This window comes from Stigmatopora argus, chromosome 8 (genome assembly GCF_051989625.1).
Source record: "Stigmatopora argus isolate UIUO_Sarg chromosome 8, RoL_Sarg_1.0, whole genome shotgun sequence".
NCBI lineage: Eukaryota > Metazoa > Chordata > Actinopteri > Syngnathiformes > Syngnathidae > Stigmatopora > Stigmatopora argus.
This window is the reverse complement of record NC_135394.1, coordinates 6407653-6427749: the sequence shown is the minus strand read 5'-3', so window position 1 is coordinate 6427749 and position 20097 is coordinate 6407653. Positions and strand designations below refer to the sequence as shown.

General features: G+C 38.6%; 1 protein-coding gene and 1 long non-coding RNA gene across 5 annotated transcripts in view; one reads left to right on the top strand and one right to left on the bottom strand.

The window, feature by feature from the left end:
- The window catches only part of tbxa2r (thromboxane A2 receptor), an 11317-nt gene extending 3544 nt beyond the window's left edge, over positions 1 to 7773 (bottom strand). For both annotated transcript variants that reach the window (XM_077607913.1, XM_077607914.1), the window contains exons 1-2: positions 7568 to 7773; positions 4798 to 5669 (exon numbers count right to left, since the gene is read on the bottom strand). In XM_077607913.1, coding sequence (XP_077464039.1) covers positions 4798 to 5592 — 795 coding nt within the window. In that variant the 5' untranslated portion in view covers positions 5593 to 5669; positions 7568 to 7773. The remainder of the gene's footprint in view (positions 1 to 4797; positions 5670 to 7567) is intronic.
- On the top strand, positions 2601 to 20097 carry LOC144079255 (uncharacterized). Of its 3 annotated transcripts, none has more exons than XR_013301470.1 (4): positions 2601 to 3006; positions 3386 to 3470; positions 13866 to 13966; positions 19706 to 20097. It is a non-coding gene; the product is annotated as an uncharacterized LOC144079255 (long non-coding RNA). The 3 variants fall into 3 exon arrangements; XR_013301468.1 differs by lacking the exon at positions 19706 to 20097 and adding an exon at positions 15225 to 17604; XR_013301469.1 differs by lacking the exon at positions 19706 to 20097 and adding an exon at positions 14634 to 15191.

Genomic DNA, 20097 nt, shown 5'->3' with positions numbered 1-20097 from the left:
TCAATCCATCCTGCCTGAAATCTGCCACCATTATCCCTGTCCCCAAAAAGCCAACCATTGACAGCATGAATGATTATAGGCCTGTTGCTCTCACGCCTGTGATCATGAAGCTCTTTGAAAAGTTGATAGCCCGCCATATCAGGAATACAATCTCTCCCTCAGTTGACCCTCACCAGTTTGCTTATAGAGCTAACAGGTCCATGAGGATGCAATCACCATTGCTCTACATACAGCATTGAGCCACCTGAAACACCATGGGAATTACGTGAGGATGCTTTTCATTGACTATAGCTCAGCCTTCAACACCATGAAACCGGACATTCTGACTGACAAACTCTCCCAGCTTGGACTATCCTCCTCCATCTGCTGTTGGATAAAGAACTTCCTAACCAACCGACCACAAACTGTTAGACTTGGTTCCCACCTTTCTTCCTCCATTACACTGAGCACTGGCTCCCCTCAAGGCTGTGTACTGAGTCCTCTTCTGTACTCCCTGTACACTTATGATTGTACACCAACCCACCAGTCTAACTACATCATCAAATTTGCTGATGACACCACTGTGGTCGGACTCATCTCAGAAGGGGATGAGGCGGCCTATAGAGACGAGGTCAACAAACTGTCTTCGTGGTGCTCGATGAACAACCTCACACTGAACAACACAAAAACTAAAGAAATAATCCTGGACTTCCGCAAACAGAGCACAGATCTGGCCCCACTCCTCATAAATGGAGTTCGTGTAGACAGGGTCCAGTCCTTTAAATTCCTGGGGGTCCACGTCACGGACAAGCTCTCCTGGTCCACAAACACCATGGCAGTAGTGAAGAAGGCCCAGAAACGACTCCATTTCTTGAGGGTACTCAGGAGGAACAACTTGGACACTAAGCTTCTGGTAACTTTCTATAAAGCCACTGCGGAGAGCATCCTGGCATACGGCATCGCAGTGTGGTACGCTGGAAGCACGGCAGCAGACAAAAAGGCCATGCAGAGAGTGATTAACACTGCCCAGAGGATCGTCGGCTGCTCTCTGCCCTCACTGGAAGATATTGCCAGCCCTCGTTACCTCAGCAGAGCCGGGAACATTGTTGGGGACCCGGACCACCCTGGTCACAACCTGTTCCAGGTGCTTCCCTCTGGCAGGCGCTACCGGTCTCACAAAGCACAGACAAAGAGGCTTAAGGACAGCTTCTTTCCCACAGCCATCAGGACTCTGAATTTGCAGTAGCACGACACACAATCCCCTTTGTGTAACAACTTCGGGGTGAGGAAACATGAAGGACGTTGGGCGGTGATCTGCCTCCTGCTGGCTGACTGAAGGTAAGTAAGCAGACAGTGGGAGGTGAGTGATCCATTTTATTCTTTGTTGGCATCGGTGAGGCAAACCTTTCCGCAGTCGCCGGGAGTTGGTTGCGCTCTTGCCTGGGAAAAGCGCACTTTGTGGAGAAGCACTTTCAATTTCGTCATACGCAGCTGGGTATGATGACAATTAGGCTTTTGTCTAGTCAATGATGATGACAAGCCTAAGTCTGATTTTATTTATTTTTTATATGGTATGTGGCAGGGGTAGGGAACCTATGGCTCGGGAGCCACATATGGCTCTTTTGATGGGTGCATATGGCTCTCCGCTAACCTGTGAGGTTAACTATGGAAACTGCTGGTGAGAAAGCGCAGGAATTAGAGCGTTACGTTGGTATTATGGCGTTGACACCACCTTCCGGCGCCTTATAATCATATTTTTTTTTCATTACACTCTTCTGCATGGATATTCTCATTGACACTCATTGATAAGCAACAACGTAACAATGTTGTCAAAAGAATTCAAAGACTTTTTGTGCTTTAAAAGTGGTGAAGTGACTAAAAAAGGCACACATTTTCATCTAGGTTGACGTTTAAATTCGGAGCACGGCTCTCAAGGATTAACATTTAAAAAATATGAATTGTTTATGGCTCTTTCGATCAAAAAGGTTCCCAAGCCCTGGTATATATATTATATATATATATATATATATATATATATATATATATTATATATATATATACATATATGTGTATATACGTATATAAAACAAGAATATCAATAGCAAAAATGTACAAAATCTAATCCTCTTCCATCTTCAAATTGTGTACAAATGTAGAAATGCTTAAGCCTACATAGCTGGGACAAGAAGGGTTTTCTAGTAATTTCAATGGCAGTCAGCAAAAATGCATGTATTGAATTGGTGTATTTAGATGGCTTTTAACAACTTAGTCTATAAAAAGATGGCACTCTTAATGCAATATATTTTTTCAATAAATATATATGTAAATATATATTGAGGTAATTGTTTTCCATACATTTTCTTTCAATGCATGCAATTATAATATAATTGCATATAGAATTATTATATAAATGATATAATCAATCAATCTCTGAAAACTCCCTAGCTATTATGAGTCATTTACTACAGTTTAGCTTTAGACGGTGCTGGTTTTGAGCGTGCATGGGTGTTGTACAGAAAAGGCTATCACAGTATCAATGTCCCCTCAGATTATCTGCAAATCTTTATTTCCGCTTTTGAGGAAGTTGCGTTGCTGAAAACAAATGAACCACGTGGAGAGGACGCGCAGCTGCGCAATTGCGCAATTGCGCGCAGGTGGTCGCACTCACTTGTACACTCTGTGCGCACAAGAAAAGCCATCCAGCGGACTGTACGCACTGCAAATGAATTTATATATGTATGTAATCTTTTTTTCTGTACCATCTTGCTGTGTAATTCAGTGAGTGACATGTGTCCATCCAATCCTATTATACGATGCAAGTACGCGACGCAGCAATTCATGGTATCGACAGTATACAAACATGCGCACGTACAGTGTGACTGAGTTAAGTGATGCTAATGCTAACCCTGCTAAACCAATGTGATACTACGTCGCCTTCCCAAACCAAAGTAAAAAAGAGCTGCGCTTCTTTTAAGTTGGAATGGCTGTCGGAGTATGTGCAAATAGCAGAACAAGTGGTGGAACTGGGTGAGTTTTTTTTCATTTGGATTGCAATTTCAAGTGAATGTGAATGTTCTGCTCTGCAAAACATGCAGCAAAGCTACAGTTTGTAAGCGATTTTCCGATGAAAAAATATGGACTAATTGGACGCCAGACTACCCCAAGTGACATTTATTAAGATGTTTTATTTATAAATATTAATCATTACATTTTATTATGACTAGATCATACTAATTGGAAGCTGGACTACCTCAAGTGACACATTCAGCAGAAAAGTCATTTGAATGAGACGGACAGAAGTGAACAATTATAAGCTAAAATTTAAATCAGCTTTGTGCACCTTCTAGTGACATTTATTAAGATGTTTTATTTATAAATATTAATCATTAATCTTTTTTGTTACTAGATCATACGAATTGGAAGCTGTACTACCGCAAGCGACACTCAGCAGAAAAGTCATTTGAATGAGAAGGACTGAAGTGAAAAATAAGGTAACATTTAAGTCTGATTTGTGCATATTCGAGTGACATTTATTGAGATGTTTTATTTATACTGCTTAAAAAAGGGGGACCTCAGAATCAGTTGAAGGATGCTTTAGATGCCTGCCCATTTGACACAATGGGCTTGTTATGCAGGCATTCCTATGACATTATTAGTCAATCTTAATGCAGTATTTAGGTAATCCGGAGTTTTCCTGTTTTCCTAAATGTATCATGAAATGCTTTCTTTTTTTTCTTGTGAACTATAGAATTCCCATTTAAAACTGGGACAGTTCTGGAAGATGAACCTTATTATCTAGTGCATAACAGCAGAAAGAATATTTTTTTAACAATTAAAAAAAACCCAAAATGGAAGTTTTTCTGATGTTTAACCCTTTTTAGATAATATTTACCATTGATGTGTCTGTGTGTAATACAAAGTGTAATCAAGTATGTAACTGTGATTAATAATTTCTCATCACGTTGATTTCTTGGTTGCTTTTTGACCCATCAATTTGTTTCCCAATGAAGATGCTATCCCTCAATTTGGCTCAAACTGTGAGCCTGCAGTCTGCCTCTCTGGAGACGGACAACCCATAATAATCCCTCATAATACCTGTGGGCAATTTAGAGTGTCCAACCAGCCTAATCTGCATGTTTTGGGGATGTGGGAGGAAACCAGAGTACCTGGGAAAAAACCCACGCCACCCTGGGAGAGCATGCAAACTCCACACAGGAAGGTCCGTACCTGGGATCAAACCCTCGCTCTCAGAACTGTGAGGCCGACATGCTAACCCATTGGCCGACGTGCTAACCCCTTGTCCACCGAGCCGCCTTGCAAACACTAACTCATTGCAATACTTTCTAACTATCTTCATATGTCATTTTATCTTTCTTCAAAAGCCAAAACTAATAAATAGGCAGGCTTCTTACTCAAATAAACCAAAAAAATCAAACGGTAGTATTTTGTGTTTCATTAAAAAAACCAAAAAACCTCCAGCGCTGACCTTATATTTAAAAAAAAATCCCAATCCTTTAATTTATTATATTTTTGTCATTTCGCTGAATGTTTGTTAACTGCTCAGAGGTCGGGAGCGAATAAAGTGACACTTAAAAAAATGAACGCCTACGTTTTACGCATGCGTGTCCAGATTCCGCAGGAAGGCAGACCGCAGGAAAGACGTATGCAGTGGGCCTTGTGTAAAATGGCCTGGAACAGGCGGATAGGAGCGTATTTAGACTATAAGGGATCGGGTGGTTAGTATCTTGGGTGAAGAAATTGTGCGATCGTTACAGAATTATATTTTAGATTTCCATTCAGACAATTAGAGAGTCTTACCAGCATTGGACACCAGCAGATGGTAGCAATAGCCATTATCAGGATGAGCTGAACCATCATTTCTATTTCTTGGTCTCGGGGACGTTGCATCTTATCCCTTACACAGCACACCTTGATGAGCGTCACAACACTCACGGTGTTCAACACAAAGGACACAGCAAGACACGTTAACCCCACCATGGAGAAGAGCACTGAAAATATCAGGTCACTGCCCTCTGAGCTAATATTGAAAAAACACCAGGAGCCAGGCATTTGCATGTGGTAGCTTCCAACACCTGCCAGAGGTAACAACGCTATGCAGCCGGCAATAAACCACACCAGCAACAACATGAAGACTGTTCTACTTTTGGGAAGGGTGGTACGTGCAAATGGATGGGCGATGCCAATGAAGCGCTCCAAAGCCATAGCGGCACCAAGCAATAATGGGCATAGTCCGTAGAAAACCATGGACATGCCCATGAAGTTGCAAAAGTGACAGTGTGGGTCTAAAGCACGCCAGTTGAAATGGGTATTGTGAAAGGAGATAACAATGGTGCCTGTGACCGCTAGACCCATGAAGTCTGTGACAACTAGGCCGCCCAGGAAAATGAGGAAGGAAGAGCGAGAGCTGCTCTTAGTCCGCTGGAACGACTTGACGAGAACCACAAAAGCGATGAGGTTGGAGGAGACTCCCAGGAGGGTGAAGATGGATGAGTAATAGGCTGAGGCAATGGTGGGCACATAGTTGAATGGAGGATTGTTAATAGTGTAGCAGAGTGGGGTGTTGTTGGAGCTTGGTTGGGTGGATGCGTTCATGGTGTCCAAATGAATTGAGAAATCTTCACTTCACTTTTGAAGACCAATATCACTGCAATGGAATCTGTCTCTTCAACCTTAAAAAGGAAAAGAGGGAAAGAGAAAAAATCTGTTATCTATGTATCTTCTACATGTAGTATTTGACATGTAAACTACATTTTGTCAAATTTTATTATGTAGGAAAGTAAGGCCAGAAACATCTCACTTGGTGATAAAATAAAAAAAAAATTCACTTGTAATCTAAAACAGCTACAGAGAAAATGCGAGGCTATTCATGAGCTGGCAGGAAATCTGATTACATTTTAGCCAGGAACAGGAAACACAGACAACCCATCATCCCCTTAGTGATCCTTTCAGCGGTTTGAGACATTACACCCAAGTGCATGTCTGTTTTTGCATCAAATCAGATTACTGGTACTGCTAATAAGCAATATGTTTGTCATTTTGTCTTAATAGCTGAATACTATACACTTTGGTCATCAGATCATATTTTAGTTCTTGAGGGTTAATGTCATTTACCGAGTGTTGATCATCTAGTCTAGCAATAGATAGATTGAGTTGTGATCTTCCAAGATAAGAAGCTTGTTCATAGTTATTTAAAAAAAAAAGTGGAGCTAAGAGTAAAGGTATGTTTTCTTACCATGATACCTAAACATTTGTTTAATACAGGCAAATAAAGTAAAGATTAAAAGTTACAGGGAGAAAGAGACACGGAGGATGATAACAACACCATGATTATGTCCTCTATTCCATCAGATGTGTAACATTAGACAAATGATGGTGGTTGACGAGTACAACCATGCGAACCTTTTAAGAATGCCACAAGCTAAAGTACCAATTAGCTGAATCAATGTGTGGTTTTGAGGAGACATGTTAATTGCTCTCCTTGAAAAACAACTGGCAGCCCCACATAAAAATATTGAAAGTTATTTGTAATCTGTGTCCCTATTTTTTTATCTCACAAAAATATTGTTTTGGATGATTGGTGAGAAGAACTTCCTCACTCTACACTTATATTGAGAATATAGTTCTCCATATTTTTACAGCAAGTACCACCTTAGAACATATTTGGATCTCCACGCTCTGCTATTATGTGAACATTCAAATATTAATTGCAGTTAAAGTGAGGAAAAGAAAAAGCTTTACTTAATTAAAGTTTACATTCACATAAAAAATCTAATAAACACATTATCTAAATAAGTATTTGAATAGAAACTAAACTGCAGAGGTTTACTCTGTATTGTACCAATTGCAAAATGCATTTAAACAGCACTTAAAAGCTGTGCAATTTTGATTCATACAAATGATTTAGCCAGTGATACTGTTACGTCTGTTACTGATTTTAATGTGCAAATTCTGCTATTCTTATTTCCGTTATTTTATCTTATAAATGATTGGACTGAGATGGTGGAAGAAAGACATTAACGACTTCCTACAGTGGAATAAGTTCCATTTCCCGTTTGATAATTATTGTTCCATTTCTTTGTTTGGTATTTATTCTCCCACGTTTCTCTTGTGCCGTTACTTATCCAGCATAACTCATTTGTGAAATGATTATTCCATTACAAAATATGAGTAAAAACCTATAAACACACTTTCCATTATTTATAAAGTTAATTAAAATGAGCTGTTATTGAAAATGAATGTGTTTTCTGGACCTTTTCTTAGAAATATGAATACTAATATTGAAGTGATATTATAAACCACTGGCTATGTAAGATTGCTGAAATTTACCACTTTATAAGCAAATCTGATGTGCATGAACACTATCATAAAAGAATATAAACACTTACTAAATATAAGCAAAACAACAACATTTCTATCCAATCAAATACTTTTAATTCCACTAACTTAGATGCTATGATAAATAAAAGTGACATTTTCAGGCAGCATCATTAGAACTTTTTCATTAACAACAGAACAATGTTTGCATTTTGGGTTTATCAAGTGAGGCTGTAATAAATTCTCGTCTTACCATTAGAGGAGGACTTGGAATCGGGCTTTTGGGTTTCCATCCAGACCATCAATCTGCTCCTCATTAGACATGGATCGAACATAATGGCCGCAGGACGTTCATTTTCAGGGTGTGCATACAATCTAAAGGAAGTTCAAAATACATTTTAAAAGCTAGTGTCACAACACGCTTAACAATCCTTCACCATCTCCTTTGCTTTGCTGCTCTGCCGCAGACACAGATAATCATCTCCCCCTTGACTCATGCTTGCTTTTGCTCTTTGCAAAGGGGACGGGCTTTGGGAACATACACAAACTATTTGAGAAAGGAATGAGTTACACGGAAAATCTTCAAAGCATAAGTCGGACATTTATAAAATAGTGTTCATGGGGGTAATGACGTGTGTCTCATTTTCACTGGTAAGAGCCTCCATTCTCACACTTTTCTGACCATAAAAGGATCCAAATGTGATCATAAAACCCACATAAACACTTTTGCCAGTGTAATGAAACAAAAATATAACCCCTGTATAAGTTTGTTTGTTTTGAGCGGGTCATTTGGCTCAATAAAGGTCGAGACACCCTTTGATGTTTGACAATAAACAATATTCAAGTTAATTTAAATATATATTCATGAAATGTGACACCATTTGTGTGACTACCCTTTCAATCTCATAGAGAGAAAACCAAGTGTGTAGAAAAGTCATCTAAAAAATATCAGAACCAAATTGTGTCTACTTTGAAGAAACTAGAAGATAAAACATCGTTTTCAGTTGCGAAACACGATTCAACATGTTCATTTATAGCTTTCATACCCTCAGTGACATTTTACAATGTAAATTGTCATTTTTTTAAAAAGCCAAAAATGAACACTAAATGCTAAAATAAAAACAAAACAACACAACTCAACTGCATCTCATTTTTAATTGATTTTAAGTGTAAGGGCTCCCTCCACACTGACAAAAAAAACAGCTTTGTGTGTGTGCGTCAGGGTTCCTTAAAACAGAATGAACAACAGATGGAACATGGCTGGACGAGTTTGCACGCTGTGTTAGTGGTGTAGTGGAGAACCTAATGTAAGGACAAATCAACTCTGACCATTACTGAGACCTAGTATTTAGTGTGTAAAAGTTTATTTGTCCACCACAATTGTATACTACTACCATTTAGCTCATGATACACATTCATGTGTGTACCCACTCTGACATGTGATAGACAAAAGACATTTTTCAACACCTTGTAATGTTTATTTCATAATAATTAAACTCTGAATCGATAGGTCATTTTCAACTAGAAAATATCACTTTTGAAACATTTTTACCTAGTGAAACATTTTGCTATTCATCTCAGATTTTCTCCATGTGACCTTTGACTAATTTTTCCACGCCAGTTCATAAAATCGGTAGACACAGTAAAATCATTAAGTTTGAATTGAACAAGCTTTGCTTAATGTCGACACAAATATTTTCATTCATTTTAGCAATTGAACCATAAAACCATGGTATTTGTTTGAAGTTGTTTAAACACACAATCAAATCCCACCCGACCTCTCACTAACTTCATCTTGTTCTCTTTTTCTATCTAATCTGCATATTTAATCTATCGCTACACTTAGAAGCTGGCCAATTAACATTGCATCACTCTGTTTCTGGAATTCATGTGTTGTCCTCATCTCATGTTGTCCCAGACGTTCATCACAGCTATTGTTTTCCTGTCAACTCCCCACATCCGGGGCCATATTTTGTCTGACTCTTGTCCGTAGAAAACTTTAAAAGGATTGAGTGCCTTTCTCTGAATTATGTGCTTTTAACTCCCAGCCAAACACATTATCTCACACTCTCATTTTACTTCAAGCTTTTATATCTGCAAAAGACAATGTTTTATGTGAAATACTGAATCAGAAAAGCTGCAACATAGATCTTTTTTTTACATGAAGTTCTGAAAACATTTGATGCATATATGACTGTTTTGTCAGATTTTAATGTTTCAGTTCTGTTACTGACACGGGTCAAAACAAAATCACAATAGGACTTTTTTGATTGTTCATTTTTTATTGATTGATTGTCCACAAAATAAATAAAAATATTCGGAACAAGTACAAACATATTAGGAATTGTCCAGTTGCATCTGCATCACTTTTTAAAATACACTAATAACTGCTATGTTAACAATTTGTATCCTTTTTTTTCCATTTCATTTTTACTTCTTTTTATATGCAAACTTGTTTAAGTGGCGCCGATAATTATTCAGTTGATAGTGTGAAAAGGTAGCAATTTATTCCCGATACAAAAAATTGCCTCAATGAAATAAATGTTAGGGAAAATACAAAAATTTGGCATCACATATTTTATCATATGCAAATATGCTTTATAATTTCATTCTAAAACTAGTAAAAAGAAAACTAAGGGCCTTCTGATTCTGATATACATACTGAAATCTTAACCAAAATAGTGTAACCAAAAAAAAGACAATGCTTTCTATTTTCAGTTCAAGAGAACCGCTTGAAAACAAGTAGGAAAAAAAAAACTTACCGTGAAGCACACCACATAAAGTTGTTGGTAATCCTAGAAAAATAATGAAAAATTAGTCCTTTAATCTGAATCACAGTTCACTTGTAATCAATCAGTTGCCCCATTTGAACTCGGACACTTTGTTTGCTAACAGTTCCACATAATAGATGGACTGGAGGAAGTAAAAGAGAATGTTATTTTTTAGCAGATGGAAAGAAAATTAAAAGCAAGCATGTTAACAGCGAAGGCGAGAGAACAAATCACATCGCAACAACCAATTACCACACTATGGGACACTCCTGACTGTATCACACCACATGAAAATGCACATCTAATCAAAGGAAAAATATTTATATAAGCTGCATCTGAGAGATGTGATACCAAAAGATTTAATTGATCAAAAATGTCTTTATTGGCATCATCAACACATGTTACATAATCCTTATTCCTATGCAGCATGCTCTCTGAGGCAGCCTGAAACCATAAACAATCTCTGCCCAAAAATTCTGATAATAAAATAGTCGCTAAAATTGGAAAGAAGAAAATTTTAAATCAACTTTAACTTGGCCTTTTAGTTTGCAGTGGACAGAGTCCTCTTAAAATCCGCGTATTGTATGGTGAACTGGGACAAAGGCTGTCAATGCTAACTTACGGAAAGCGGCCTCTTGTCCTTCGTCTTGAGTTGTCCCTTGTCAACACCCACAGTTAGCCTCAAATTATTATTCTGTAGCAGCATAAAACATTGGATCGAGCCCTCCTCGTTGATAAAATCAAAGTTTTAAGAGAGGTAACTGAAGTGGAAAACCATTTCACAGTTGTGAAACTAAAGCGTACTAAGAAAAGTAAACTAGCCCTACTGTGAAAAATAAAGGGGCTGCTTTCTTTCGTCTTGCATAGGGTCTGTTTAATTGTGCAGGTGGCAATGAAATCTGAAGGCTCTCAAGATATTCTAGTAAGAAATATAGTAATGCCCAATGTCTGAAATCTTGGTCTAGGTCGCAAGTCATTGAGGTTGCAACATCATAATAACTTGTCATGCACATCGTCAACCAAGAATGGCTAAAAACAAAACATTGGACTATCCTAGAGTAGAATTCTATTACCCCTAAACTACATGAATTAAATCGAATTTATTCTAAACCCGAAATAGATTTGAGCGACCTCAAAAAACATTACATGTTTTCATTATAGTCTATGTTCAACTTCACTCTAAAAATAACCCTAAAAACAATTACAATCTGCACGTCACGAAAAGTTCAACTCAAGTGAAAGAGAAATACAATGTCAGTTTCATAAAGCATCCCTTTTATTTAGCTACCATGTATATGTCAACAAACAGCAGCCTCAAGCATCCGTTTCATTTATAGTGTAATGAGCTGTGCAGAAATAAAAAGGGTGCACCAAAAGCAGAGAAAAGGAAAAACATCAAAGTAAACTAGGGTGAACTCAGCCAGAGGGTCATACCGGTAGTGAAAATCTCCATGGATCCACTGCAGACACTTTTTTTCCACCAATTTTAAAGTAAAAGGAAGAAAAAAAAGTAATTTCCTTCAGAGTTCTTGTCGACTGAAAAATATTTTCTATTAATTATTGCACACAACCACAGATTTACACTGAACTTGTATTGGTACAGATGCACAAAAGTCAAAGTTGCATCACACAAATTTAAATGTAAACTACAGTTTACGAGAAAAAAAAAAAGATTGTCCAAATGGACACGCCTTCCCGCACTTATTTATATATAGATAGATGTTTTTTTCCTGTGCCAAGTTGCAACAGGGCTAAATTAGGACACAAATGTGCAAAAACTAAGGTGAATGCAGTTTGACCTAAAAATGAAAGATTTCTCCATATTTTTAAATCCTGCCTGGGCAGTAAAAAATACAAAATAACAGGTAAAGAAAACCCCAAAATATTTTTGGGTGAGCTGTTTGTCAGTACATTGAATTAATCGTGTGCGGTCGATTGGTCGCCGGTCTTTTGGTCGCTGGTCTTTTGGTCGCCGGTCTTTTGGTCGCGGTTCTTTTGGTCGGCGGTCTTTTGGTTGCCGGTCTTTTGGTCGCCGGTCTTTTGGTCACGGTCTTTTGGTCACGGTCTTTTGGTCACGGTCTTTTGGTCGCCCGGACCGCGACAACGGGCGACCAAAAGACCGGCGACCAAAAGACCGGCGACCAAAAGACCGGCGACCAAAAGACCGGCGACCAAAAGACCGGCGACCAAAAGACCGGCGACCAAAAGACCGGCGACCAAAAGACCGGCGACCAAAAGACCGGCGACCAAAAGACCGGCGACCAAAAGACCGGCGACCAAAAGACCGGCGACCAAAAGACCGGCGACCAAAAGACCGGCGACCAAAAGACCGGCGACCAAAAGACCGGCGACCAAAAAACCGGCGACCAAACAAGGTAAAACAACACAGTCTACCCATCAATAAAAGCCAACAATGACCCTGAGCAGTTTCGCTGAGCCAACGTGTGAGTGTATAAGAGTTTGTATGTACATGAGTTGTCCCCTTAGGAAGGTACGTCAGTCAGGGTCTTAACAAGTTCTCCAACAAAACACAAAAGTACGGGAAATTTGGAGCTTTTTTTTAGCCTAATAATTAATAGGGCATTAAGTATGACTAAATAGTAATTTGCAGTTTGTATTTAGGGAATTTAAGCAACGATTTGAATGGTAATTATCACTTACCTTCCAGGCGACCAAAAGACCGGCGACCAAAAGATCGGCGACCAAAAGACCGGCGACCAAAAGATCGGCGACCAAAAGACCGGCGACCAATCGACCGTGTACCGAATTAATATTTAGGACTCAAAATTGGTCAATGACATGGTCATGTGAAAAAGAAATGTAACCACAAAATGTAGTAGCGAAGTATGAATATTAAGGAAAACAGACCCAGGACAGATGATTTCATGAGTGTTGAACGAGAATATGAGTGCTGTAGTTCTAGATCTTTGAGGTATTGGAAGACAATGACAAAGAGATTTGCCCAAGGCACCGTTTTTAAATGGGTGATTTATTTTCTTAATAACAGATCACCTCTTGTACTGCAGGTTAAGCAAAGCTCTCTCGAAAGTTGAAGTGTCACATTACTCATTTGTGTGATTATCTTAAAAAAGTGAGGATTAAGGAGGTTACTGGTGATGGTCAAAAGAGCTTTTTGAGTCGGCCTGTAGAAGCTTTGATGGCTCTTTGACACAGTAGGTGTTTGACCATTCTTATCTTAATCCTTTGGGCATGGAGCCATATCAGTACAGTGGTTTTATTACATTTCACAGCGACATCCAGACATCTATTTTTTTCTATTGGCAACAGATTATCGTCATTGCGGGTGAGCTGAAGCCTATCCCAGTATACAAATTCACCATGATGGAGAGCTTTTCTTCCTTGACTCATCATGGCACTCATAACCATTTCCTTTTTTGCCTTAATTCAATTTCTAAGCGTCTACTGAACCGCTAGCACTACAAAACACTAACTGCTGGAATGTGATGTAATTGTGTTGAAATGGACATGTTTACAGGGAAGCTGTAATGGTTCTGCTGCTGGCGGTTTCACGTGTCCTTAATTATTATTGAATTATTCACTTGAGAGCGTTATGCCGTAGAAAGCTCGGTCAGGTTTTATTCTCTGCCATCATTCTTGTGCTTTCCCATTACCAAGCTCTTATTCCCCAATTTGCAAAGTATATTAGCTGGCATTTGAGACCCAAGTGCTAATGAACTGTAAGAAGAACAGTTTTCTCAAGACATAAGCCAAAATTTAAAGACTAATCTGTCTCAGTATAACTTTACATTTCCCCCCCAGGAGATTGCAAGGCACGACTGCTTCAAACAGGCTATAAATTGTATTTGACTATGAAGAGAATGATTCATAGTTCATATATGAGCAAGAAAAGAGCACGACAGGTAAGAAGAATCATTTTGATTGGAATATTTTTACTAACAAGGGGCTCTCCGCATTTACACCACCAGAGTAGTACATTTATCTCTGCTTATCTGTGTATTTACAGTATAATGTGTCAATTCATTCGAACAGACCTGGGCAAACTACTGTCTCATCTCGTTTTCTGAACCGCTTCATCCTCATTAAGAACGTGGGGGTGCTGGAGCCTATCCCAGCTGACTGATTTGGTAACATTTATACAGTTTTGAATAGCATTTGTACTTGGGAGGTCGGCACACTAACCACTCTGGCTCGGATGGATATTGCATATAATATTACAAATAGCCTGCAAGTTTGCTAATAATCTCTTTGTTTATCCTTGAGTTATCTTGTGAGAATAAACAGTACAGAATACATACAGATGAACAGAAAAAATAACTCCTTCTGTAAGTTTCCCTTCCGAGAGAGGTAATGATCATATATATATATAACTATAACCAAATATAGAATACGATGGCATAGTATCTAATCTAAAAATATTGGTTAGGGCTCTTGTGTTGGCTCTCATCAGATGTAAACAGAGTTCAATATATGTGGCCCACCAAAGAGAAAAGGTCCAAAGAAGGCTTAATCCATTTTTTATTTTAATGACAGCAATCTGTCACCATCATAAAGTCTTGTTGAACACAGAGAGGTGCCGAGGAGTCAGGGAACATAAGACAGACGATCGGAAATAACGGCATCGGGACATAAACACGGGCGCGGCCATCGTTTACGGCTGACAGATGTTTCACACAAACGAGCCTGAGGCCACGCAAGACCTCTATCCTCCAGGACATCTAACATACTCAGTATACTTCCATGCTTAAAGTTCTTTTTTTGGGACAATAATTAGTAAAACTGCATTCAAACACTGATGAAAGTGTGTCTAATGACTGATGTCTACTATTCAGTTCACTGGAGTGAAAATTCAGGCATTACTGAGCATGCCTAGGAAGTGTGTAATTAACATTAACAAGCGCCCCCGGAGAAGATAATACAGCTCAATACATCTTCTGCGTTAAATTGAATGGAAATTGCTCATCATTAGTTATAAACGTGACTACATGCATGACCTACAGTTCCTGCAGATGGCAGCAAAGTGTTTGCTATGTGAGGAGAAGAAAAAAAAAGGTCTCCTGCATTACGAGCAGGGAGAGAATTATGACTAAATAAGAAACATCTTTTACATTTTAATGAGGACTATGTTTTTATGTATCCTTTTTCTACAATGGGCTCTAGTCATGATAGTGACAGGTAGATGGAGTGGCGACATAACAGCAACTCAATGCCAACACCTGCAATATGATCATGGAGCGCTGTGTCTCCATTAGTTTGTGCATCACTGCGCCTCAGCTGCTCATTCCAGCTTGTGATGGCTTCTCAGTGAATCAGTAGGCATGAGGTATGATGCCCGTGTGACACTTTTACTGTTCTGTCTGCAGTTGAAATGTCGGTACACGTCTTATTATAAAATGTGCTCGTAAAGGCCTAATGGTGCGTTATGAATATTTCAGAACCTTGAATACCATACGGAAAGGAGCCGTGGGGGGAAAACACGCAACTTTTAACAAGGAACCTGCGTGACAGATAACCTCCAAGGCCGACCTTTTTCTTGCTTCATTTGCCACTACGTGTTTTTTCTTTTTCTTTAAAACGTGGCCTGATTGGATTGATTCGTCATTCGGGACAAAAAGAACTTGGCCACGGGGCTGCGGATAATCCAATTTATCGCTTTGCCATTTATTACACATTTCTGTGGCTTTTGGGTCCACTGTCACATCGATTCGTTGATTGCTTGCTTAGCTGGGCCCTAATGAGCTACTGTCTGAATCACTGCATAATCGTCGCCCTAATTCACTCCCTCGTCAACCCGCACGCTCGGCCTGCTGGCTCGCTACGATTAAAATAAGAATCGAGTGAAACGCAGCAAAGTGAGTAAGTAGACAATTACAATCATCAGTCTTGAGTTGGGGTGCCATTTTGTGTATATTAGCCTTTCTTGAAAGACATTGTGATGTAGTGGAATGGTGCAGCAGATTGCATAAGTTAGCCCGAGAGGAGGTCTTGGAGATAAAAATAAATAAAGGGAATTGCCATCCATCGCCATGGTTTTCCCTTTTGTGACAATACCACGTCTTTGTAAAGAGATAGGCGAAGAGACTCTCTCTCTGGAGGATGGATGAGAGAGCAAATATGAGAAGGTGAAGGTACCCCCTTATCAGCCGCTGTGCATGGCATTTATACAGCTTGAAGAAGGGCTTAAGAAAACACCGGCATGTTTGTCAAGAGGCTGGTCGGTAAAGATAGCAGGCAGCTAATCAGGCAATCTAATAATGTGAAAATTGCACCATCTGTTTGCTTCATCAGTTGTCCAGCATGCTTTGGCAACAGATTTTTCCAATAGAAGCTTCAGCGTAATTATGAGTGAGGCACCAGGTCAGCGATGCTTACCTCCTAGAGGTATCACTGTAAAGATATTTCATCAGATATTTGTGCATTTAACGCACTCAACGCAAAAGATTTAATGATCGAGAAGTCAAATATCAAAACTAAAAAGGGAAGAGGGTGGAAGTTTGAGAGACTGAATTACAAGTCAGATAAAAATAAATCGTGTTGCTAGTGTGATCCAACCAAGTGTTGGCAGGAGCCGCAGAGAAATCATTGGCATCACACAAACACTGGCAAATATAAGTTAAGTAAAATACAACACTGGAACAAATGTCATTTTACGACAAAGAATGTGAACCAGGTTATTATGGTGAAACGAGCTTCGATTGTTCTCTTACATATGCTATACACACAAAAGAAACCAACAAAAAAGGAAGGATTAAGGGCAATTTTCACATTCTTTAGCTTATAATTCTTAAACACGCTGCAACCAATCCAGTAGGTAATTATACTGCATATGATATTTAACTGTGGATATCTGGAGGAAGCTATGACTTTTTTCAATGCCATCATGTGCTATTTCATGAATGGCAACCTTGACATGAAGCTGAACTTTTATTCACTTGGAAAATAGTAGGAAATTATTTTAGTTGTATGTAGTCTCTCTTTGTATTTCTATAAATAAAGCAAACAAGCTTACAAACTAACTTACCTTACAAAACATTATTATAACAGCATGTCAAGTCACCATTTAGGTTGTTGTTGATTCTCTTGTGGACATTAACTTGGAAGTCCTTCTTCTCTGTCATTTGTAAACTCATCATATTGAACTTGGTAGCTATGTTAGCATGGATTACTATCCATCGATCATCGGAGTCCGATTAGGATTTCTTTGTATCAGGGCTGATAAATTCATTGTGCAATTCGAGTTTGGAATTAGCCTATGGAGGGCACTGGGGACGATTGTTCACCAGGTTGGGGCCGATTTAAACCTGTAATAGCACATAGTATGTGCTTGTGATTATTTGCAGTATAATATAGTAGGAGATGTAAGTGTTGCAACCTACTAATTTTCTTAATCTGAACCATTTTTTTCTGTTTTATAAATTGTGTCGCAAGCCATGTCCTGCAGGAAATTCCTTGCTGCTGAAATATAGAGAGGGGGCTGCAAATAGTTGCTGCTAGTAAAATAAGGCAATAAACTGGTGAAAAATGTCATGACTGAAATAAACATTGTCCTGCCCATGTTTAGATTTTAAATAGTGTTATAAACTGAAGCATGCAGTGGTGGTGGCTGGGCTGTAATGTGATGAAAATACAAAGTGGACAGTGAAGTGACCTGTTGTACATACTGTGATTGACTCATTGTAATGATGGTTATAAATCGTCTTCAAGCTCATCTAAAATACATTTGAATTGTGTCCTTTGAGGAAAGGTAAATGTCACGGCTGTGGTTTTGATCTAACGAAAAGAGACACGTTTTAGTAGAGCATAAAGATTTGCAACAGCTAAATGCTAATCACCTATTTGGCATTGTTCAAATAGTTCTACTTGCAAATGAATCACACATTTAAAAATGATCTGATGTGAACTTCAACAGCACTTAAAAGCAGATGTTTGCAAATAGTTGACATGATCACCCAAGTGATTTTCTTTATTTCCAATTTTTTTAGATGATGGGGTTTTAACAATATAATTGAATTGAATGCTTTTTGCGTCATAAGTCAGTGTAATGAGATTTAAAGGTTTCACCACACAGTGCACAAATAACAACAACACAGACAAATAAATAATCAATAAATAATAAATGAATAAATAAGTAGTCCAAGTGAGGTCAGCAGAGGGGAGCAGGCTTGTTCCATTTGAAGCCCAGGATGAGTTCCATGGTTTTTGGAGACGTTCAGTGCCAAGTCGCACCACTCGCTGAGTCTATGGACGTAACAACAAAAAAGCAAACACATAGAAAATTAATATATATTAATGATAAATAAATAATCACTAAATAGTAATGATAAATAAATAATTGCTAAATAGTAATAGATAAATAAGTGGTCCACATAATAAATAAGTAGTATAAGTAGTAGTAATAAGTCTTGATTAGGTCCTAGGTGCAGAACTTGAGTTCAGTATGGTGACCGCTCTTGAAGAAACTGTCCTTGAGTCTGTTTGTCTTGGGAGTTATAGCTCTGTAGAGCCTTTCAGGGAGCAGCAGGTTGAAGTGGTGACTGACCAACGATTCATTTTATGAGGCAATTTTCTTTTTTAGGGTGAGATGGAGGCTCTTATGGTTGCATAATTCATACATTGCATTAGTGTTGGAAAAATGGGCAACAGCGTCATCCAATATTTGTAATAATGCTTTTATGGTTTTTATTTTTTATTTTTAAGGCTTTCGTCAAAGTTTGTTTATTTTGGAGGTTATTTCGATAAGTCATCTTTTATTTTTTGTAGGTAATGTACAAGCTCTATAGGGTTTAAATCTAGGTACTGTTTGGCCATTTGTAAATCTTGATTGAAAACTTTCTGTTCTAGCCATGTATTTTGTTTTAATATCGTGCTGAATATAGGATATACCCATCGGTTAGAGTGCATCATCTTTTGAATTGCATTCACTATTCTGCTGTTCTCATGTCATCATCAGTGAAGAGCAGTAAATATTTTCCCCCCAAAAAAGCCTTTGAGTTATTCGGTGCCAGACGCAGGGGGGAAGGAGACATTTTACCACCCAAAAATGTTCATGTGCAAATGTGCACTCATCCACTTAAGCATTATAAAGCCGCTATACCACAGTGGGTGCATGCTTACAGACACATACAATATTAAGCATTATATAATGTAACAAGAATTGCACGGTTGGGTATTGAGTAAATTAACATGACTGCGTGTGGGCATTTTTCTCTCAAACGCCTTCAGAACATATGGATCATTTTATATTATGGGGCATCGCATGCCTGTTTTCTGAAAGCATGTTTCCCACAGAAGATGAATTATCTATTGGCGGGGGTAGTGCAAAATGTTAGGTTTAAAAGCAGTCAGATGCACCTAACAAAACGCAAACCTGAAATAAAGCTCAATAATCAATGTAATTGGACACACCAAGCTAACAAAAAAAACACAGCTGCCAGAACATGTTCAAGCAAAGCAAAGTGTTTTCAAGCTTTGATGCCAGTTTTACAATTACTTTGATTATACAGGGTGTCCCATAATGTATGACCCCATTTTGTAGGCCAATGAATTTGACAATTTTCGTTGGAATTACCTCAGATTTTCACAGCTTGTGTAGAAACATTTCATGTTTTTGTGGGTAACGTTCGGCAGGTTTATCTTTTCAGGTTAAGATGTGTCGTTCACTTCAAAAGAAAAGGCATTTTGTCTGTTATATGCTCAGACTCAGTCACCGAAGACAGTGCAGCATGCTTTCTTCACAAATTTTGAAAAGAAGACACCAACTACAAATCAAATTAGGACTTGGCACCAAAAAATTCAAGAAAAAAGGACTTGAATGTGGGTTTCCACACTTGCTCTTCTAACACTATTCCGAAAAGGGCTGGAATGTAGGTTTCCACGCTTGCTCTTCTAACACTATTCCGAAAAGGGCTGGAATGTAGGTTTCCACACTTGCTCTTCTAACAGGCCAGATTGCTTCACGAACCTGCTCCATTGTCTCTGCTATCTCAAAATTATTGGCCTATGAAATGGGTTCAAACATTTTGGAACACCCTGT